The sequence below is a fragment of the Thermobia domestica genome, chromosome 9, assembly GCF_964235325.1.
Source record: "Thermobia domestica chromosome 9, izTheDome1.hap1.1, whole genome shotgun sequence".
In the NCBI taxonomy this organism is placed as follows: Eukaryota; Metazoa; Arthropoda; class Insecta; order Zygentoma; family Lepismatidae; genus Thermobia; species Thermobia domestica.
Genome location: NC_137462.1, coordinates 84,236,888 through 84,261,538, shown reverse-complemented (window position 1 = coordinate 84,261,538; position 24,651 = coordinate 84,236,888). Strand labels below are relative to the sequence as shown.

At 34.4% G+C, this 24,651-nt stretch overlaps 1 protein-coding gene across 1 annotated transcript; it reads right to left on the bottom strand.

Annotated features, from left to right (window-relative positions):
* Positions 1-790: 790 nt before the first annotated feature.
* LOC145694803 (sesquipedalian-1-like) lies at positions 791-23,977 on the bottom strand. The gene is made up of 4 exons (XM_081771448.1): positions 23,731-23,977; positions 16,436-16,667; positions 10,696-10,884; positions 791-2,148 (listed from the first exon to the last, which is right to left on the bottom strand). Exons 2-4 carry the CDS (start codon positions 16,638-16,640, stop codon positions 1,799-1,801), a joined length of 744 nt encoding a protein of 247 aa, XP_081627574.1. The 5' UTR covers positions 16,641-16,667; positions 23,731-23,977; the 3' UTR covers positions 791-1,798.
* Between the last annotated feature and the right edge of the window lie 674 nt (positions 23,978-24,651).

Here is a 24,651-nt window from a genome sequence, read left to right as displayed (position 1 = left end):
AACCACTATATTACGCAGATTCAGATATGGCAGTTAAGTGGTAGAGATCTCTCTAATTCGAAGGGTCATAGGTTTGATCTCAGAATCTCGTAGATATCATCAAGTTCCGTAAATTTCCTCCCACTTAATTTTAATTTTACTACGTTTCTGTCATTTATCATTTCCATTTACTACCATCTTTGTCTTAGCCTGTACAGCTTAATCGCATGATGTTAAGCTGCAGATTTAACAGCATTCTCAACATGCAGAGTGGGTAGAAAATAATCTACGAAAACACTGAATCAATACTGAAAAGAAAATCTCGGTTACAGACCCCTTGACAATAAAACTTTTCACCTCCATACAGAACAAAATAGGCATGTTACCTTCCTATGGATTAAACAAGTATCCTCCAACGAGGCTATAAATATATACACACAAAGCTTGATCATATTATAGTTTGGTCGAAAATAATCTGCTTTGCATGAATAATTGTGTTTATTATCGAAATATTCAATCAATAACTTGAAAAAATAAATAACAACAGTGGCGGACCTAGAAGGTAAAAACTTAAGGGGGAGGAAGCCAGAACCCAGAACCCAGACTATAATAGGTATAATGAGTTTACTCTAAACCATTTAAATTATTTTGTCCTCAAAAAAAATGGGGGGGCTAGGTCCCACGGCCCCAGGCTAGATCCGTTACTGAATGATAACCTCATTTGCAATACTTAAAACACCTTAAAATGCTACTACAAATAGCTGTAGTGCTTGGAACAAAATATTTGCATTCCCTGAAATAAAACGCTTACTACGAAAACAAAAATCTCAAGTTCAACATCAAATATACAACATAGTAACATTCATATTAACCAACTTTTTTTCTTAATACAAAACATAGTATTTCGAGAAGCTTAAAACCCAACTTTTAGCAAGTAAAAATATGAATTCAAATTAGTATAAAAACTAGAATATGTGAAAAAAAAATCACGGAAATCCACCTGAAGTTTCTTTCCTTCTTCCACATAGACGTAACACAAATATTTGAAACAAAAATATAAAGATTCATCTATCACCTTCACTTTTGTACTCTACAGATATTTGTTCAACGGAGAAACGCCCTACAAGGTTACACTTAATGGTTAAACAATCAGACACCATACTTGACTATTGGCAGTGGTTTAAGTAACAAATGAAAAGATGTCATTACAAATGCTAGCACAGCAAATCAAATTATTGTTCCTTTTCTCTATGAATATGTCTTGTGTATATCACTGACGCTTTCAAGCAATTAAACTTATCATACTCTCTATCGAAGTGGAGAAAAATAAAGTTTTTGGATACTGATCCGTGAAATGATACTTTCTATTGAAATGACGGAAAATAAAGTTCTTAGACATTGATCAGTAAAATAGCAATTCCAAGTAAAATTCATTTTTTATATGCACTGTGTCCTAATTTTAAATAATGAATGCGACACAAAAAGCTGCTGTGAAGTCCAAACAACAATGATTTCAGCTTATGTTTGTGTGCTACATACTGATTTACTGACACTATTTTTCAACACTCACTTTTATCATCCATCACAAATTGCAACTGAAAAAATATACCCTCAATAATACGTTCGATCGGAGATGTTTGAATTCGCTCAGATATGTGTCCACTTCTAAGTCAGCGTTCCGCTGAAATCAACTGATAGAAAAGAGAAGTGCAACTGAATACAAGCTGAGAATAACATTATCACCATTTTCGAAGGCTTTATCATGTTGTAACACGTTTCCTTCTCCATCCATAATATGCTACAAGAATTTAACTTTGGCCTACAAAGTAATTAACAATTCTTCTTTTACCTCTACTGACGGAGTAGTTTCGTCTTCTACTTCTGAACATGGCCAACTAGACCTATCGAGCTGAATCCTTCGACCGTATGTTTCATGTAGTTCTTTGAAAGTAATTTTCGCACGTGGCACATTTTCAGTCCTTCTGGAATGTGGGTAATTTAGTGAGTCTTCCGCTTTATTGAAAGGATTATGCCTCTGTCTCGGTGGAGGCTGAGGCCTATCCCCTGATACACCGTCGGATTTGGTACCAACAATAGATGCATTCGTCTCACCAGTTCGACCTTCTTTCTCAGCTAATTGGCGTGATATCTTCTCAGCTGCTTCCATCTCTGAAAGTAAGAGATCAAAATATATGCAATACTAGAAAACACAAAATGTAATAATACACTTATTATATGCGTGTAACAGCTTTAATTAGTCGTTTACTAGTCATATTTTGGGACTGATGCGAGAACATCCAATATTTTACCGTGAAATTGTAAATTATTGATTCGTTACTAATATTTCGTCACGTTGTGTAGGTCTTTAAAATAAATAAATAAATAAATGAAATAAAAAAGAAAATAAATAAAAAACTGAGTTGGTTTGGCACAAGATAGGACTAACTGGTGGGCTCTTAATTCTACAACGTTCAATACTTGGGTTTTGAAAGTTCCCTGAAACATTTATTTTTGCATTCTTTCCTGATGGTATAAGCTTACAGTCAAACATCCAAGCAGAACACAAATTTTCTCTCAGCTGAAAGCATCAACTCTGCATAATTAAAGGAAAACATATGAGAACCATCAACGTTGCAAATAGAGCATCTAGGGTTGCCAGTGTCTACGGGCCAACGAACTAAATATACAAATGTTAAATTACCTATAATTAATTAGTTATGACATTTATACGGTATGCTATATGTTGTTCTTGGCTGAAATTATTTACAAGGATTATGTGTGTTATTGTAACAAAAGACTAGGTTTAAATTATTTAAATTGTTGCGCCTGTACTATTGCGTGGCAACAGCAGTTTTCATTTAATTCATCATATTCATGAAAACCAGTGGAAATAATAATAATAATAATAATAATAATAATAATAATAATAATAATAATAATAATAATAATACAAAAATAATATTCAACAATAATCTTCACCTGTGGAAAATGTTAATACTTATACTAATTTGTTAACAAAACTACCAGTAAATCCGAAATAAAGAAATGATACACAATGAGGATTTATTACGCTAGAATAAAGACAACTAGGGTTTCTACATGCAACTGAAGAAGTAACTCATAAGAGGTCGAAGAAAAAAGCAAAACAGAGATGGGAATGAAACTTAAAATTAGTTTCGATGGAAATGAACTCTACAATGAGTTTTTTCTCTTAAAATCTATTATAACAACACTTCATAGGAAGCATAGTAATTGTTGTAAATTGTTGACTGCGTTTTTCAAGAAAGCAGAAGGACCAAACGTATCAAAATAATGCAGTATATTCTCGCTATACCAGACAGTAATGTATATATTGAATGAGAGTTCAGTGTAATGAAAATTTTATGTGTCAACACAATGTCTTCAGAACCCGAGATGACTGCAATTTGAGTTCAGATGAATCTGGAAATGACCTATCGATTTTTCTACAAAACTGTTCTGAAAAATAGGACTTCTCTCCAACAGCGAGAAGCTCCAAAACATATGAACAATAAGGTAAGCGTCAATCACCAATGTTTTGTGTTATTTTCATTTACTTTGGTACAGTATGTTAGGTTAGTGTTAATGGTGGTACTCGTAGATAGTAAAAGTAGGTGTAAATATTAAAAGTAACGGTTAATTTTAAAAAATACATTTCAAATGATGTCACTAGTTACACAAAGGCTGCTTGTCTTCGGGCTTACTTTAATTCAATCTAGCAATGAATCTTCTGCATATCTACTGTATAATTCAATTAGAATTACAACTTATATATTCTAAATATTACTTCCGTAAAATTCTACTATCGAGAAAAAAATCTTTAAACAGACATTAACTTCAACTAAAGAACAATAATGTTTTTCAAATTATTATTAAAATATACACAATTTCATTTCTTTAATGTTGCTACCAATTTTAATAGGAAAAAATACTGGAAAATAAAGGGAATAAAAATGGAAAACAGTCATGTTGGCGTGAAAAAAGTTTTAAAAATACTAATATAAATAAAACAAAGAAAAAATACAAAAAATTCTAATAAATAAACATTACTCACTGAAGGAAGAAATAAAAGAAACATTAAATAGTGTCAGTAGCGAGTCAGAAGAAGGTGTGAGTCAACAAAATTCCTTCATCTGAAGAAGAAGGAAATCTGTCCATCATCATCATCAATCTGTTCATTTACGTAACTTATTTGTTGTTCCACAGGAAATTTAATGTGAAGTTTAACGTTACGTTGAAGGTCATTTAGTAAACAGATTGAAATAATGGCAAATGAATAATAGTAATATAAGTGACAGACTGATGGTATTTATTTATGTCTACTCGCCTTCTTTTAACTGATGCTGCGAATCTAATGCATATCAACATGCAAATGAGTACAAATATACATTATTTTTCAATCAGGAGATCGCGTGTGGTTAGATAAAATTACGATCTTGATAGTATTGTCCTTTATTTACTGTAGTTTGAGAATATCCTTCAAGTTGTTGTGTAAGAAACTCCAATATTAAGTAGCATTTAAGATTACATCCTAGATAGTTATATAATTATTTTGTATACTTCTAGTCACAAAAAAAGTGAGACTATCTTCCACAGTCTAAATCACAACATTAAACTCAGAACTTTACGTCCCTCAGATCTCCTTACAACGGAAATATATTTTCCCTCCTTCTGGAAATCGTTAATTTGAACCAACTCAGGATTGAAGAGATGATTAAGAGAGGAGACAGAGATAGTACCTACTCTTGGGAAGCTTTGTCAATTGCAACATCTGCATTTTAATCTTTCTTAAAATTTTTGCTCCATGGAATAAATATTAAAACCGGAAGCAGTAGGTTTCTAGTAGTGTTCTATCACTTCAGGTTTGGGAATCACTTCCAGTTTTGGTAGTGTGTTGTGGCTTGTGATAATACGTACTTTTGAAACCCTGAAACGATTGCAGAAAATCGCTTGTCACTACATATTGCTAATTTTGTGTTATGGCAAAGAATGGCTATTTTTAACCACTTCCGGATTCAATAGACGGTAAGGGGGAGACGAAACCTACTTTTGGGAAGCTCAATCGATTTAAAAAAAAAAAAAACTCGATATCTGACAGTTTTTGCTCTACGGAAATCAGTACTGAAACGAGAAGTAGAAAATTTCAACCACTTCCTGTTTTGTAGATTGTTGTGGTTTGTGATGCTATGATTTCTTGACATCCTGAATCGATTGCCCCCAAAAACAGCTTGTCGCTATATATATTACCACTTTTTCTATATTGATTAATCTTGAAATCGGAAATCGTTAATTTAAACAACTTTCTCTTTGAATAGAGGGTTAATGGAGAAATTGGAACTTATTCTTGGAAAGCTGAACCGACTACAAAAAAGGCAGATAAATATAGCAATAGTTTACGTTATGTCGAAGCCAGAATGAACTTCATCATTATGAAATATTGGTTGTCTAGCGTTAGGATAAGTTCATAGTTTCAAAGGTTCATCGTCACAGAAGCACACGCGATTCCTGGATACATTACTGGTTATTGCAGAATATGTTGGTGAAAATTGAAATACTGGTACTGTCGGCTGTACATCTTCTTGTTACTAGTAAACAGTTGATTTTGTTGATGGCTGCAATCGGTATCGGACCCAAATGAGTATTATCTGGTGCGCACAGCATTCCTTAATGTCATAACTAGCTCTTGTTATGAGCCTCACATAAATAGGATGATTTATAACTGATATTATGATGTTCAGGAAGTTTTGTTCCTTAAATTTCAAATGTGTACCCACAAGGGAAATATGTGAATATCCCTTAGTTAGTATGGGTATTGAATAATCAAGATGATAATACATTTTAACTGTCTTACGAGGTTGCTACTGCTTACAAATACATATTATTATTATTATTATTATTATTATTATTATTATTATTATTATTATTATTATTATTATTATTATTATTATTAAAATTTTCATGAAATTTAATATCATTTTTGCTATTATATAACATATATACTTGTTGGTAGTTTTATTTCTTCTAAAGTTTATGGTTCTACTGAAGTAGTTCGAGATGATGGTATGTATGTTTGTATTATCGAGACCTACAAAAAAGGTCCCTAATTGTTGTATTTAACAAAGCAAAACGAGAGTGTACCCCTACTTCAACTAATAATAACACATTCTTACTACATCTCAGTACTCTGTGTTTTATTCGTCCTTTTGTATATGTTCTACTGGTACGGGACGTAATCTTTAACTTGTATGGTAAGGCTATGATTCCTTTACATATTACAGTCTTGTATGTTCACTGTGTTAAGTTCAAACTTTCTGTATTGACAAATCATATTACTACTATACTATGCTGTAATACTATAAGTGTATAACAATTAATAAATATTGTATTATAGGTGTAAGTACAAAATAGAAAGTACACTTTGGTGTCTATAGACGTATTCCATATTTAAAGATCAGGAGACCGATAAATTTGTCCTGTTTTCTACCGAGTATTGACTCAATCAATAAGCTGATGTGCAAATTTTGTAAACTCACAGCAATTCCGAAATAAATCTTTTTGAGAATTAAAATACACCACAATAAAAAACAGAAGCTAAAATACTAGTACCGTATTTCAAAATCCATTCATTTGCGTGAATTGCTACCTTCACTTAATGCTGGACAGGAAATTCCGATAAAATCAAAACTAGTAGGAATGAAAACGGAAAAAGGTTGGAATTATGCAAGCATCAAAAATGAATTTACCATTTGATCCTTGAACCAATTGCATTTTGTAGATGATTCACCAATATGACATTCCACTACACAAATGAAACCAAAAGATAATCCACACGACTAAAGAACGTAAGTTTATCACAAACGTTTGAAAATGAACTCATTTTCACAACAAAAGAAAAATCAGATTTTGGATGTAGTCGCCAATTTGAAAATGCATTAAATTTTGAATTTAAAATTAAACAATTCTCAGTCTAAAAAAATCGTTTTATAAATTCTGAATGGATAAAGCCAATTTGAAAAAGCGCTGTCTCTCCGTTGCATTTATATAGAATGATTTAACACCAAAGTAAATAATATCTTGGCTGAATTAAGCCAATTCGAAAAGAGTTGAGTTGAGTTGATTTTGAGTTTAACGTCCCGTTCAGCAGCGAGGCTATATGAGACGTGGACCTACTGATTAACGTGGAATCCGAACCACATGAGCTCCCGCCGGGAATCGAACCCGGGTCTGCCACGCCAAAGGCGCGTACGCTAACCGCTTAGTCACGGAGAAGCTCTCAATTTGAAAAGAAATGTTTACGCCATTTAAAAAAAAAAAATCCTAAAGCAAAATCCTCGCTTTGATCGTCAATTTGAAAAAGAAGTCAAATTTTGAAAAGAAATGATTAAAGTTGGAAGAATTAAATGAATAAGTTAATCTCCATAGCAACAGATCATAACTGAAGATGCCAATAAAAAATAAAAATTAGTTATTTTTCCCAGTCAATTGCTTAAAATTTAATGTTTATTTCCAATTCGCATTCTGAATTTTAAATTTTACACTCAATACGTTCTAGCTCTGTTCCAAGTTCTTACTAAAGCAGTAACCGCTTGTGAAAAATTTGCAACTTCTAGAACAAGGTACTATTCTGTTTAATATATGTTAAAATTATTATAATAGTTTCAGTTATTCACAAGACTGAAGTAGAATGTTCAGTTTCTATATTATTGGCTTTCTTTATTGTTTTCAGATAATGGAATACAAAATATTCAACATTCTGGTTAAGATGGACAACATCAGTACCGTTCGAATGAAGAAAAGATATTCATATAGAAAACATTTCTGTAAATTATTAAAGATTTGCATTACTATTCATACAAAGTACAATTTTTATTATTTAACTTCATATCAAAATTTCTGATGTATTTGCTCATACGGAAATAAATCATCGAATATTTTAAATTGGTTGTTTGTATTGAGAAAGAACGAAAAAGAAGTGGCTCAGTGGTAGAGCGTTCACCTCTGGTGCTTGGGGTCCCGGGTTCGATCCCAGCCCCCGCCAAGTGAACTTTGTGGTGGACAAACACCGTGTGCGTGGGTTTTCTCGAGGTTCTCCTGTTTCCTCCCACTTTCTTCATTCCACCATTTCATTCATTACTCATCATCACCGTCTCCTTTAGCCTAACCGGCATAACCGTGGGACGTAAAACTCAAAGATTTCATTTCATTTTTCCATCACCTTCAACACATATATAAAATATTAAACACAGTCACTCAAAGTTACGTCGATAATGATTATTATGATGGTAGCGTTGAAGTCACCATATTGGTTCCAGAAATTTCGACTTTCTGATTGTCTAAAATTTAAGAAAATCTGGGTTATCTGAGTTCCAATAACTTAAGCACTGTTGCGTAGCCCCAGGACTCAACCAAATTTCACTCCCATTTGGATTTGATCTTCGGTCGGATCCCGCCGCTATTAACAGCTCTTCTTGTTCCATGATGCCATTTCAATTATGGCCGGAACGAACGTTACTTCGTGACAACTGTCCACAATAGGCTAACACAATTTAGCGCAGAGGATCATTTATCACTAAAACGTAGTATAGGTTATTCCTAAATAAAGAATTTTCACAGGTTTAACAAAGGAAGAGATTTAGCTAGATAATTTCTAAATTACGATCACTGCGTCGCGTCGTCACGGTAATTTAAGTAGACATGTTGCTTTCTTTCATCTATGTGTGCACTTGACACGCTTACCCGCACATCACGCATAATATATCACGTCATAATAATAAGGAATGTAATCATCAATACTCGCTCAGATTTAAAGGCTTGTATTATTATTATTATTAACCTGTATATGAATCCTAAAAATTTAATTTTCTAAGTCGTACTAAAATTTAATTACTATTCTCACCTAATCTTGCCATGCAACGCGTTTCCATAGTAATCTCAAAACAAAAGAGTAGCGTAATACTTGCAATATGCAAACAAATGAAATGCGAAAAGCAAATTATAATATTAGTTTAATCACGGTTCCAGCAAGAATCACATAACAAAGACTGCAGGAACACCACAGGATAGAATGTAAGAGTAAGTACTATCACTCGTGATACAAACACTATTGAAACTGAAATAATGAAATTAAAATAATAATAATAATAATAATAATAACTATATGTAAGTGTACATTTCGTGTAGCGGGATAACTCGCATTCATATGCAGGAACATGGTGCCATGTTATGAAACTAGCATATCGTGCGTGCTGAAGAAAGAAAGAAAGAAAAAAAAACGGTACGACTGAACGTTTAATTTGGGTTAAGTTCTCAGTATAATTCAATTTTACAGTCACCATTACGTACTGGTTATTCACCGGTTTTACTCTCCGCCGACAACATGGTCTGCAGATATAGAATATACGGGCCAATGAAGATAACATGTATATTGTAGCTAGACAATTATAGTGCAAAATATCTATTACGTACCATTACCAAGTTAATTTAAATGATGGGCTACCAAGTCGTATTAATGTTTACCTAGCTTATTTGAGATTTTGAATCACAAAGTCGGCATTGGTCATATGGCACAAATAAAAATACGAATATTGTAACAATATAACCTTAACATTAATGAACACTAAATAAAAGGGTTTATCAATGATAAGTTCATACAGAACTCAATAATAATAAATTGAACGTAACCTAACATAACCTAAAACACAAATCCAAACCACATTCGCATTAAACTGCAATGTATCGTTACCGATAAAATCGATACGTTACATGTTAATGGAAAAAATAAAATGAAATTTTTCAGTTTACACATCCCAAAACTATATCCTTCAGGTTAAGGGAGACAAGATGATTAAGACAAATGAATGATGATGGAAGAACTGATAGAATAAGAATGAGGGAGGAAATGGGAGTACCCCGAGAAAATTCACGGACACGATGTTGTCCACCACACACACTTACTTGGGAGGGATCAAACCAGGGTCCTCACGCACTAGAGGGTAAGTGTTCTACACTGAGCCACCGTGTCCCTTACATCGTTAGTGGAAACCACGGAAGTTTCAAAGTTTGAAGTTGGCAATGAAAAAAGAATCAACCACATCTTAAGAATTTTCACTTTAAATGATTATAAACTAAGGAAGCGGGTGCATCAGGATGTAAGTGGTGGGTCTTAAACGTGAAGCTACATACGCCAATAAAACAAAATAATACTTAAAGCCTCTATAAAAGTAAGTTCTGATGCCTACAATTTTTTTTTTTTTTTCACTGTCTTAGTTTCCCCTTTTAGCACTGTATGAGACGTGGACCTACAGTTTAAGTTGGAATCTGAACCACCGCAATGTGTTCAAATTTTTAATGCTCTCCCACCGGGAATTGAATCTTGGCCTACGTGCAACGAAGTTGAACGTGCTAGCCGCCAGACCAGCAGAAGAACTAAGTGGGGTTTATTTTTCCTTCTTTTTCATTTCAGACTTCAAGTTACTGACAAGTGACAAACCCGTTTTGTCCAATATGCCCGAATCTAACTTTCACTTTGTATTCTTTTAATAAAAAAATAACCTGAATATTGATTTTCAAGTTCTGCATGTGGCAACACTCATGTAGGATAGAATCGAATTTAGATTTCTTATGGAAATTGAACGTTCTACCATTAAGCTCAATATCTCCTCTCATAAATTCGAATTACTAAAAGTACAGAATAATTACCTTCCATTTCATCGAGTTGTCTTTGAAGTTCAGCCACCATGAGCTTCATATAATCGTAGCTTGCACATGCCAGTGCCTTCATCCATGCTTCCATGCTCTCCTGAGATTCCGCTCCAAGAACGTAGCTCCTGTTTCCAGTGCCATGGAATACTATCTTAAAGGAAAATTGCTCCTCGTCTTCGGCTAGCTCTACATTATGAAATAGCAAACAAATGATGCACAAAACGGCCATTACATGCACAACATTAATAAAGTGCACTGGGCTACACAGTTTATTATAAAACAAAAGTCATTGCAAACTTATAAAACATCATAAGTACTAGTCACACAAATTAGTATATATATATATATATATATATATATATATAGACACTATCATACTTTGAAGTATAACATCGTATATTATAGCCAATAGCCATAGATTAACATACAACACAATGATTCACATACACACACACACACACAAAAAGTTAAGCACCAGAAAGGAATGTTTTGGAGAGACATATCATTTTACTCCTGGCGTCATGATGTGGGGAGCCACCAGGTACGACTTCAGGTTACCTCTGATAGTGATTTAGGAAACTGATGGCACAATGGTATGCCACAGCTCCTGTGTCCTCATATGCCACCTCTTATGAGACAGTATCCTGTTACCATTTTTCAGGTAACGCTCGTCCACTCAAGACACATGTGTCTATGAGCTGCTTGCATGATAGTGAGGTATTCTCATGGCCAGCAAGGTCTCCAGATAATCATGTGTGGGACCAGCTGGGACGTCAACTCTGTTCTAGAGCCAATATTTTGAATATTGAAGGCCAGCTAGAAATTAGGTCACGAATCTCTGCCGCGATTGACGCCAACAGAGAATAAGAATCGCGGCAGAGATTCGTAAGCAGAGCTATACGACAGTTATAAGACAATTTGTCTCAAGGGAGGAAACAACAGCTGTACGACATTTTTCCCAACCGAATTAGTGACTACATCCAAGGCTGAGGTGTGCAACATCCTACACATAGTGACAGCACTAATGCACTCTGGTGGTCATTCTAGCCGTCAGAGATCATTGCAATAATTTATATACCTGCAATGGTATGAGCATGTACGAAGTTACGTCGACATCGGATCACACTTCCAGGTGCTTAACTTTTTCTATTAAGTATCTAGATAAATTCTGAAGTATACTTATTATTTTAGCACTAATATTCGTACAGGTACGGTAACAAAGATTATTTGTTAAATAACGATCTCATATATTTACACAAACAGTTTTAATCGTGTAAATGGAGTTATACAAAAATTTGCAGATTGTTTAATTGGGTCATACAACGTCACATCAAAAAGTACACCCACCCCAGGTTATCCACTCCACCATTTCTGATTTTCATGTATATAGCAACTATAATAAAATATACGAAGCCATATTATTATTATTATTACATCTGATTAATTATTAATAGCCTCCGAAATATTACTGTGCTCAAAGGCTTTGTGAACGATGTGATGAACACAGAATATGTCTCAATTCAATTAAAATGCAAAGGCTGTGATTGAAGCATTGAAATTCACTTTATTTACTGAGAATTTGATAAGAATTTCGACAGTAGTGTGTAAAGTAATTCAAATGGATTCCTAATTCATAAAAGATCTGTCCAAAGTGATTGTAGTCTTTCTGACAACTTGTATAAATTCATTTACCAAAATCCCTAAATCATTTTTCTGTCAAGGCGTTAGACATTGATGAAGATATTATTTAAAAGAGTACACATTGTCCTACTAGAGGATTTAAAAAAATATATCATTGAGTATTTACTGTAAGTAGTTTACAGAGGGCATAATATACAAGGTGAGTCAGAAGTGTCAGGACACCCCTCATTCTCCGAAACGGTATCTTGTCATTTTGGCTTCACCATTGTTCATCTGGATAGGGAATCTAAAAAAAGGACTTTCGGTTTATGTTCCCATCTTGGATCGTAGTCGATTTTTTCAATTGGAAAAGGGTTCATGTAGAGCATAAAATAATACCATAAATTTTTATGTAATCAGATTTTAGGGGAGTTATGAACATTGACCATACAAGAGAGCTTGGACTGTTGTTGTCCACTAGCCATTCCACCAGGACAAATACTGGTGTACGAAGATACTCAAATACAGAATGTATTCGATATGTTGTTCATCATGCATAACACACAGCTGCAGGCTGTTGATTCAATTCAGTTACACGCATCGGAGAGTCTCTAGCGAAACAGTGTCACAGGTCTGAAAAATGTCTTGTTAAAGTTGGTGTCTGTCTCGAGTTTTTACATAGCACACTATTATTTTGAGAAGATCCAGAGATAAAAGTCAATGGGGTGACGTCGGGCGACTTGGGTGACCATTCCACTAAAACCCTGCTTCTAAACTAAGGAACACAGAATGGCACATTGAGCCATTCACAAACCCTCATAGGGTGAACTGATCAGTAAATGACCAGGTACCAGTGAATGACCGAAAGCATGAAAATTACAGAAAAATAAGGTTTAATGAATGTATCCAATCACAACCAATATTGCATCCTGCTGCGTGAACATCTAGAAGCAAGGCATGCTCTTATTGGCTTCACCAGTCACATGTGTATGAGTGAAAGATGGCAGACAAAAAGTGACGTTTACACCAGCTCCTGTTATAACTACGTTGCAACTAAGGCACGTAAAATGATGGGCATAATACAATGTACTAATAAATAATTCCTTTTATTGTTGCAATGGTTAGTAATACTGTTTCTGGCAAACTGAAGCCTTAAAGATTATATTTTTGTGGTTCAAACGATCAATCACTGATCGGGCATGAACAAAGAGAGTATTCAACTTACTGGTTAAGTATTTTAAGTGTTAACCAGTGAATGATCATATACTGGGTTAAAGTAGCATTTACTGGGTTAAAGTTGGTTTGCGCGCCAAAACAATAAAGGTGATAGGTTTTGGTACAATTTAAATGCTACACTGTAGTATATTTTTAAAATGATCAACAGATGCGTTTAGCCAGTAGATGACCAGCATGGCCATTTACTAGTCTGCGGCCAATCATTGACTGGTTCAAACTGCGTATGAGTCCTGATATTATAAATATAAAAGGGAATGAGTGCAAGGGGCTAAAGGAGAATGATCGACGAAAGTGGAGCCAATGATAGTGTTCGCTTCGTAAGAATTTCCATGCATCGAATTTCGCAGCGGTAGCTTTCCCTGAGCAATTTTCAGTCCTTCCAAAACGCTTAGATAATACATTAAGACCAGCACCATGTCTTTCAGAATACCTTTTCAATTAAACAGCCTTGTTACTGTCACTATCGAAAGCAGTGATTTTCAACCTATGTGCCCCGAAGTATCCGCACGTGTACTCTGAGTACTGTGGGAGTTTTTATGAAACCATTTTAATTATTGGAATCTGAATCAGAATTGATGGAATTAGAATATTCTTATTTGGCAGATGATAGATGCTGAAATACTGAGAATAAGAAAACTGAAAATGCAATTTTATTAATGAAAGGGTTTTGTACAACATGGAAAAATATAATCATATTGAACAGCCACAAGAAGCCGGTGATGCAGATGAGAACAAGGATGTTAGTATAGGGGTTCATAAGCAGAACCTGAGTCAAGACATTCTAGTAATAGAAGATTTTTTTGAACCAACGGCAAGAATCTGTTACAGACCAGATCAGAAATGATTCTTTGTTAGATGGAAAAGGTGCTGATGACCCATGTACAGACTTCGTCAGGATGTAAGTTTACTCACTGTATAAGACGTCATAACATTAGAAGACAACGTAAGTATTTTACTAACATCTGAAAATAAACAAACTGACTTATCAAAAAATGTAATTGTTACTTCTGCTACACACCCTTCAGAAACACCAGTCAGTGGCTGGATTAACAAGAAGTCTATCATTTCTGAAACTGTTTGGGATAAACATCTGCATTGGCTGAAGATTGTGGATTCAGAGGAGAAAAAGAGGTGACCAGGGTAAAGAGCACTGTTCGCAGCTACCTCTCAAAAATGGAAAGAAATGAAAATGAAATGAAATCTTTAAGTTTTGTCCCACGACTATGCCACCTAGGCTAAAGGAGACTGTGATGATGAGAAGTGAATGAAATTGTGAAATGAGGAAAGTGGAAGGAAACGGGACAACCCTGAAAAAACCTACGCACAACACGGTGTTTGTCCATCACTAAGCTCACTTGGCGCGAACTGGGATCGAACCAAGGGCCCCATGCTCCAGAGGTGAACACTCTACCACTGAGCCACTGTGGCCCTTAAAAATGGAAAGTATCACGAACAAGCACAAAAAGACAAGATGGAAAAAGTAGCAAAAAAGAAGCGTAAAAGGGAAGAGCGTGAAAACCGAAGAACATTAACAACATAAGAAAAGAAAAAGTGTCAAGCAAAGAAACGGAGGACGATACAGGTAGCTCTAGAATCAGAAAGAAGTATTGATGAAGATGCTTATTCACTTCATAACACTTCCAGCAGCTCATTAAATGAAGATTCCAATGACGAGTAATCCAATCACTTTTCAGATATTGATATTAAACCTTAAACTTAATATGTATGTAATTGTTGAATATAAAGGCGAATATTTCCCTGGAATTGTCACTGCAAAATCTGGAGACGATTCTGAAATTAGCACTATGACCAATAGAGGTGCAAGAAGCTGGAAGTGCTCAGAACCAAGTGACAAAATCTGGTATAAAATGAATAAGATAAAAGGAGTTATCACAGCACCTGAGAGGCTTTCTGCCCGAAATAAGTACAAAGTCCCAGAAATACTAGAAAAATACCGTGTTCCAAACTGATTTTAGTGCAAAGGTGTTCATGTTTCTTTTTTAATTATTTTTTAAATTAGAGTCTAGGTGGTTTAATGATTTCAGAGTGAAAATTTTCTTAATTTTTCTAACGTGATCAGAAATAGTATTTAGTCCTAGTGCAATAAGAATTTACATAAGAATCCTGGAATTTTGAAATTATGCACACTTTTTGAACCTGAGTTTCTGCCATGAGATTTACTACAGCTTCAAGGACAGGTGATGTAAATTTAAATTTTGTGTACTTATTTCTTTGAAATGATTTTGTCGGTCATTCACTAGGACTTCGGCATGCTTAATTTTTGTCATTATTATTCACTCTCTAAATATGGCATTAAGAATATATATATATATATATATATATATATATATATATATATATATATATATATATATATTCATAAAGGAAAGGTTTCAACGACACTAATAACATAAGTAACCCTTGATTTACACTTACTGTTCGGATTTCGCAATTTTTTATATGGAGATGTTATCTTAAATGGTCATTTACTGGTCAGTTCACCCTACCATATTGCAGTACGGACTATCTTATTGCAAATATTAGCGAATCTCTCATCTTCAATTAGCACGGAAGGAACTCCATTTTAACATTCCCAAATACCACTCAGTTGAGGAGTATCGATGAAAACCGATCGAATAAGATAGGTATCACATCAGATCATTTAGTGACATGTTGAAGAGTTAATAACTGTGAAAGTGTTGTACATATGAAATGTTGAAGTATAAATGGGTTACGTCACTATACTACTACGTAGTGAATACACAAGTGAGTTATATTTAGAAGTTTCATCTAGATATCTATCCATAATGGCATTCCATTAAGCATATGATTCACCCACTCTAAAATGTTACATACCCATTTCACGAAACAAGGAGCTTACCTATAGTGCATCCTTCTAAAACAATAACCCCAACAGGCTCCTTGTCTCCCCTTTTCTCGAAATAAAAGAGAAGATTTCCCTTGAGAACAAACCATCGTTTCTGATATGCCCTATTCACTTCACCTCGTTTCACTAGCCATCCTTCACGATCAATTGGCGTAGCTGATGTTGCAAAGGCTGCAAGATTCTTCTCGTTAATCTTCATTGTTGATATTATTTCTTCTTTTCAGTTCTACACAAGAAAGAAAGTGTAAAGCTATATTAAAATATCCCTTGTAGAATCACGTTCAAAAACAATAAAATACTTCACTATACAATCAAACTGAATATTCACTACTCTACCAAAGCAAAATTCTGTAAGATGAATATATTCTCTGTTTACGTACATCTTTTGTTTATCAAGCAAACAAGGGGAGGGGATTTTTTTTTCTTTTTTCAAGCAATTGTTTTTGTGATGGAAGAAATTAACTTGACGTCAAGAGCTCCTTAAAAGAAATAGCTTCCCTTTTACATACTTTGCTTAACTCTCAAAGATGCATGCATGGGTCAAATGCATTCATCATACTGAATTTTGTCTTCGTAGAAATAGAATGGTGAATATTCAAGCTAATTTTATAACATGTACTCTACTAACCTACAACATAACAATATTACGCTGTATTTAAAAGTATTGTATCCCAATCAGTACACAAAAATAAAAGACAGAGAAAAATATAAGAACATTTACGTTGTAGAATATCCCGCTTTGCATTCATGAGTCACAATTTATAATAAATAAATAAATAAATAAATAAATAAATAAATAAATAATAATAATAATAATAATAATAAAAGCAATTCTTGTAAGGCTTCGACACTCCCTATCTCCTTGGGGTACTAAATTATTTCTCTCCGTTTATTCTTATATTGTTTAACTCTTTCTTCCCTTTCTTTGTTTTCCTTATATACATAATCTTACAATCTTTTAATAAAACATTACTCCTTTTCATCTCACTCTCTTTGTCTCTATTATATGATACATTTCTCTTAATTCGCTCGTCACTATCTCAAGTACTTTGTCAGCTCCTTTTCGTAAGTCTTCACTCCTGTTTTCCTAAACAATCTTCTATTGTTTCTTAAACAATATGAAGCAGAAATGTGTAAGGTGAAGTCAGCACAGACCGCATATTTTTTCTAGCCCCAGGTCTCCAGATAGGTTAATTCAGCCCTGTCGCTGACATTTCATGCATCTCCTACATCGATGCATGTATTACATTTACTAGTTTGTAGAGAAAAGAATCACAGCCTTCCTATACTTAAGAATTACATCGACAGTTGTTTCACGATTTCTCGAGTGTATGTCCAATATCCCGACCACTCAGGGTATTCTTTGATTTTTTTCTTTCCTTTTCACATACTACGTTCCCGAACAGAAATTACCTTGATCGAAGTTCATAATAATTACTACTTTTCCAGATCCGATAGCAATTTTAATGTTACCAACAGTAACTGAGTTTGACGCTTATTCAGTATTATTTTTCCAAGGACTGGGTAGTAATAAACGATTACGAAAGAATGGCTTTTTTTAAATAAAATATTTTTCAGTTTTCTTTCTATTTATTGACAGCTAGTTTCCTGTTCTTAGCACGGGAAGAATAGGTTTACGGCAAATATCTGAAACGTACCTTTGAACTCCCTTTCTTACCCCCTAGAGATGGGTATTTGAATCAAAATGAAATAATAAAAACCCAGCTCGACCCAAATCTTCTAAAATTAATTTCAAATGATGTAACTGTTATTGTTTGCGATACGTTTACCGTAGCCCTTCTACCCTTGGGACACACTTCTCAATCAGAGTATAGGATAAATATCAGAGTATAAATATGTTGATATTTGTTTTAGAAGAGAATATAAAGGCGGAAGGAGAAAGGGGTGGGGTTACAGTTATTATCATTGGACAGTCACGTCTTGAAATTTGTTTAAAGGCGTGAAATTTGGTATTTAGACATTACGTTGAAAAAGTAATTAAAGACGTGTTTAAGCGTCTTTTGATATTTCTTCTATAAAGGAAGAAAAATTACGGAAAGGTAAAAAGAGTATAGACTGAAATTTTTAAAATAAGATGGCAATATCTCGAGGTTACTTTAGGTTAGAGGCATGAAAATTGGTGTTTAGACTTTTAATTTAAAATAACTAGAGACGAGTTTCAACACGTATTTTGATGATTCGCTTTGACAAGAGAAGAAAAGAGCTGGAATGTCAATTATTACAATAAGATGGCCATATCTAGAAATCCAGTACGATTAGATAAATGAAAAGTGCGAGGCCGTAGGCCGAGCAAACTCCGGGGGCCTTGGGTCGAAATTCCCAACTAGTCGAAGGCTTAGTCTCTATATATAAAAGTAGTACTCCTGAGTGACTGACTAATCAACACCCAGGCCAAACCGCTTAACATAAAAACTTGAAATTTGGACATGGCATAGAGTTTGAAATGAAATCTTTCAGTTTAACGTCCCATGATACGATCATTAAAACAAGTAAATGATGATGGAAGAACTGTTGGAATGAAAATGTAAGAAGAAACAGGAGTATCCCGACAAAACCCACGAAACATGATGTCCACCACAAACTTATTTGGTCGAGGATCGAACAAGGTATCCTACGCATCAGAGATAAGCTCTCTACCACTGAGCCTCCTAGGGCACAGGTCCCACTAAGGAAATATTTTTTGGAAAATTGACGAAGGGAGGAAGAGAGACGGCAATTATGATCATAAAATGTCCATATGTCGTCATCTCTGAAGGTTAAGAGACATGAAATTTGATAAATGGACTCCTAATTTAAAATAATTAGACAAGTATTTTAGCATCTCTTGATATTTGACCACGAACGGAAAAAAAAGGGGGGTGAGAAGGAAAAAGGTGTAAACAATCATCATAATAAGACGTCCGTACCTCGGAATCTCTTAAGGTTCGAGAATTCAACACTTTATCTTCTCATTTAAAATAATTAGACACGTCTTTCACAGCTAGTTGGTATTTGCCCTAGAAAGGACGAAAAGAAGACGGGCGAAATAAAAGTCGAAATGGTTACAACAGTTACAACTAGATGGCTATATCTTGAAATTCATTAACGTTAGGCATAAAACTTGGTATTAAGCCTTTTCATTTAAAGCAATTACAGACGTGTTTAAGCGTATTTTGATATATCTCATACAAAGGAAGAAAAAAGGCACATAGAAAAAAATAAAGGGTGAGGGTTGCAACTGTTAAAATTAGATGGTCATATCTCGAAATCCCTTAAGGTTTGAGACATGACAATTGGTGTTCAGGCTTTTAATTTAAAATAAATAAAGACGTGTTTCAGCGTTTTTTTGATGCTTTCCTTAGAGGAGAAGAAAAAGACGGAAAGAAAAATAGGTGGGTGTTGCAATTGTTATAATAAGATTACCATATCTCGCAATTCCTTAAAAATGGAGATATGTTAGGAATATGAAAAGTGCGAGGCATAGGCCGAGCAAATGCGAGGTTCTGGAGGCTATGTCCTCCGCTACCCGAAGAACGAAAGCATTATAGGAATTGTTTACCCTTCATCTTAGAAAAGCCGAATTCTATAGAAAGTTCCTCATAAAGAGTTTATATACAGTTTGACGGATTCGTGAAATACTTCACACTTGATATACATTTTAAACACTCCTTCCCTCTTAGGATATACATTTATGGGAGTGACATGATAAAATCTCGGCTCGAGCCATGTGCTATGTTAAAAAGTTAATTCCAAATGGTTCAACCATTTTCTCATGATAACGAGACAGACAACGTCGATTTGAATGTGAAGGAAAAAATATAGAAATGTCCACCTTCTCTCCTTACAGGTTGAAATCTTGAAAGAGCTGGGACACGTGTCAAATTATTTTTAATGTTGGGTTTATATGCGGAGTTTCTTCTTATTAACTTTAATGGGTTGTAGGACCCTATACTTATGGCATAAATTTTAAATCGTCCTTCCCGCTTAGAAACCCATTTTAATCAAAGTGGTTTGAAAAAACCCGGCTATATATATATATATATATATATATATATATATATATATATATATATAGACATTTCAATTGAGGAAAAAGGCTATGAAATTTAATACAACGGTATGTAAAATTCTGAACCAAAAATTATGTACTGAATGTTAAATGGATTCAAGTTTTCTCCCCAAGTCTCCTGTACAATATGAAATGATAAAATTAAATACGGGTATTATTTAGGCTCTGCCCCAAATCACTTGGTAGTGACTCTGGATCAAGTGCCGGCTCCGAATCTGTCGATGGGGGGGGGGGACTTGCATTCCTCTATGCAGATTCAATTTAGGTGCACTTCAGTGTACGTACGCGATAAAATCTATTGTGCAAAAAAACAGTAAAAAACTTCTGCTAGGTGAACACTAAAAAGCACGAATGCTATCTAACCCAATCAGGAAGGAGCGCAGCAGGGAGACCCGAGCGTTAGCAAGGGGGTGTGGCCATAGCGAGCAGGCGCGTCAGCGACGGTGAGTATACACATAAACGAAGATACTGCAAAACATTACATGGGATAAAACACCTATCTTATGTGTGGGTAAGGGGGAAATACTTAAGTATATTGTCAAAAATTCATGGGCCATATAACTTTAATCTAAAAAAAAGAAGATATTTTGTTTAAATTTACATTGTTAAGCTCGTACAATCACATAATATGGGTTAAGATGTTAGTCTGAGACTGAAAATCGATTAGTGTCCAAGAATGGTCAGAAATACTGCATTTCATTTGTTTTAAGCAAAATAAATTTAATTTAAATCACAGATTTAAAAAAAAATCATCTCATTTAAATCAACCAACCCTGTACAGAGCAAAAGCAGACAGTTTTTGCACTTCACTACGCTATATAGCACTAACCTTTAAAAATCAGATATGAATAATCAAGTCCAAATACAAACACAATAGTATCCTTATTGTTAGTCGCCTACCTCAGCTCCATCGGCTGCCGCACGTCTAAGTGGGTCAGAAAAGCAACTCCCCCCTTCCCCCTGCAAACACTTAATACAACTGAAAAGTCGCTAATCGAACAAGACATTAAGGAGCAATATCTAAATGTAACGGCGCAGTTGTAAGGAACATCTATGATTCAGTAATTCAAGTTGGATGTTCCTTTACCCCACCAAGGCCACATGAGGTACCATAAGACTTACTGAATACAGTACGATCGAAACTACTACTAGGATTAACATTCGAGACCAGCATTCTTTCATTAACCCAGGAACCCCAAAGCATGTGGTACAGCTTAATAATCTGAGTCCCAAGAAAAACTTTTGAAGTAAGTATCTACGAAAACTACTTATGGAGACGTCACGTGACTATGTGAAGTAATAAGGTAGACAAACAAATTACGTAATATTAATATAAATGTCATTCCCATGGAATCCTTCACAATTAGAGAACTTGCAAGCAGTATACTTGGTAAAACTCTACACGCAATTTCCACGGTATTTTAAGAAACAACGATTTTAAACAGCTCGGAGTGTGCTATTATGAGCAAGGTTCTAGAACACAGGTTTACCACCCAGAGGCCAATTTAGAGGACTTACGACAAAGTAAACTATTTCAAACTATTAACTAACCAACATGCAACTTGCATAAAACGATTTCTTCCAATAGTGAACCCAACAACTCCCAAATGTATATTATTTTAGAATATAGTATATAATTTTAGAATATAGAACATTATATTATTTTGTTACCGTATTAGAAGAAATCCTTCAATGTAAGTGGAATTTTGCTTAATTCATAATTTCGAATAATTTATTTCATCGTTAATTCACCCAACCTGCCTTAAAAAAAAAAAAAAAAAAAAAAAAAAAAAAGTAAACTAATAATATCAGACTATGCAACACAATACACTCATTGCAAACAAGTGAATTTCAAAAAACACCATACTGTATGTTACAAAAAAATGTAAACCCATAAAATCCAAACAAACATACAAACACAGCAGCATAAAATAGAACATTAAAGGAAACTATAAAATGTACACAGAACATACAAGATGTAAAGTAATTTATAAATACTTTGACAGATTCACACAATAGAATCACATACCGCATCTACCGCCAACAAACAATTCAACATCGACTCCGAATATGAAAACGAAACTAAATGGAATTGAGTAAACAAACATGATAGAGGACTGTTCAAAGATTGAAGTTCAGTGTTCTTGGTTTGAGTAATAACATATTTCAACGATATAAAAGTTATAGTGTTATAAAGGGGGACCTGTGTTCTAGAAACTTTTCCTATTATGTTATTCGTATGTCTTCCTTAGTAAGGTTCCCAAATAAAACAAATTCCTCGCTAAGTACCGGAGGTGAGTTCAGCAATATGAAACCTAACCTAAATATCTCGGACCTACTTTGCAGCAAAAATACACAAATTTTGCCACATGAGCCAGCCTACAGACGACGAAGTGACGGTATTAAAACCACAAGAAGTCTATTTTATGCATGCGCCACTCTTGTTTATCTGCACATGGGAAATATACGGTAATAGTTCTGGGATATAGTATACGAGAGTGCCTCATCATTTAGCGAGGACTCACGAAGTGCAGTCTTTTAAGGATTATTCATTGAGGATATAGAAACTTGAAAATCAGGTAAAAATGCGACTTTCATTTAATTACTGAGTAATATAAAATAAAATGTACGTCGGTTTGCGTTGCGTTTCGTTGTGTTTTATGGTATGCGAAGAATAATAATGTGCCCTTGTACGTAGTGTATGAGTATATGTGGGGGATTTGAAACACATATCGCATGTCACGTGCACGTGGATGCTTCTTACTACTTCTAAATGTAATAAAATCATTTTTATACGTAGTGCAACAGTAGGAAGTATCCACGCGCAGAGATCATGAGGCACTGTTGTATACTATTACCGTTCTGAATGTCCCGATAAAATGCAACAACCTTTTTTGAAAGTAGAGCTACTACATTTAAAATTATACAGGGAAGCCTAAATTATTAATCTGTACAAAGCATGTGTTTATACTAGTCATAAAAAAAAAGTATCGCTAATTGAATAAGGCTTTATAAGGCAGTACGATAATTCAATTCAATTTCTTTCATCCATAGATCATACATTTTATCGCATTTGTCAACGAAGCACGCAAAGAAATAATAAATTTGAACTCATTTAGTGGTCTCCAGATTGCTGAACTGCATGTACTACAAAAAGATCGTATTAACCGATATTAATCAATTACGTAAGACATGATCGTGAACTCCGCCCCTTTCTTACCGAAATTTCTAGTTTCTTTCCAATGATCATGTTTTCAACTGTATGTAGCATTGTCTTCTTGTTCTACACTTCATTTACCACTCAAACTCAAAATGAAATACTTCAGTGTACACTACTGCCACCTTAATGTTTATCAACGCAAACAGTATCAAGAACCACTGACATCTCGTTTCGATGTGACTGTTTCTCATACTAACGTTGCCAAGTGTCTCCTACATTTCATTGGTGAAAATAAAAAGAGTTAAAAATCTCTGGTTACATCCTTGAAGTTGTCCAAATTTTGAGTTAAACAACCACCTGTTTTATTTTTCACTTCCTGAGGGGTTTACTTGAAAGTTGTAAAACTGTACTATGCGTCTTTTTTTTTTTTTTTAATTCTTTATTTGTTCAATTATATACGATTTCCTCTCAGCAGATAAAATTCCTTTATCCATGCGTGTGCATTCCCCTTTTAATTTTATTTTTATAGGTTAACTCCTGCAGATTGTAGAAATTGAATAATAGTTATGATAGCTTGCCAATTATAAGATGCCGATATTGTCCTAATAGAAAAAGGTCCTATTCCCAGTCTCAAGAGCCTCTGAGTTGACTGATCTCCCTCAGTTTAGCATTGCCAAGCAGTGGCGGCTGAAGGTGAAAAACTTTACTCGGGTTGGATTTTCCAAAAAGAAAAAAAATCATCAAATAGGAAACAAAGCCCAAGCTAAGTTTAAATCCCCCCCCCCTCCTCTTCAATACACACACTGTGTGAGACTTAACTTGTAGACTCTAATGAGTTACAGGAAAGAGAATCTTATTTTTAAAAATTATCAAATTAGAATTGACCATTATCACAAAATATTAAAGATGGAAAATATTCATTCGCCAGTCGTCGTACTTGGTTGCCTGCACTGAAATTTCCATAATACGCTTTCTTCCTTA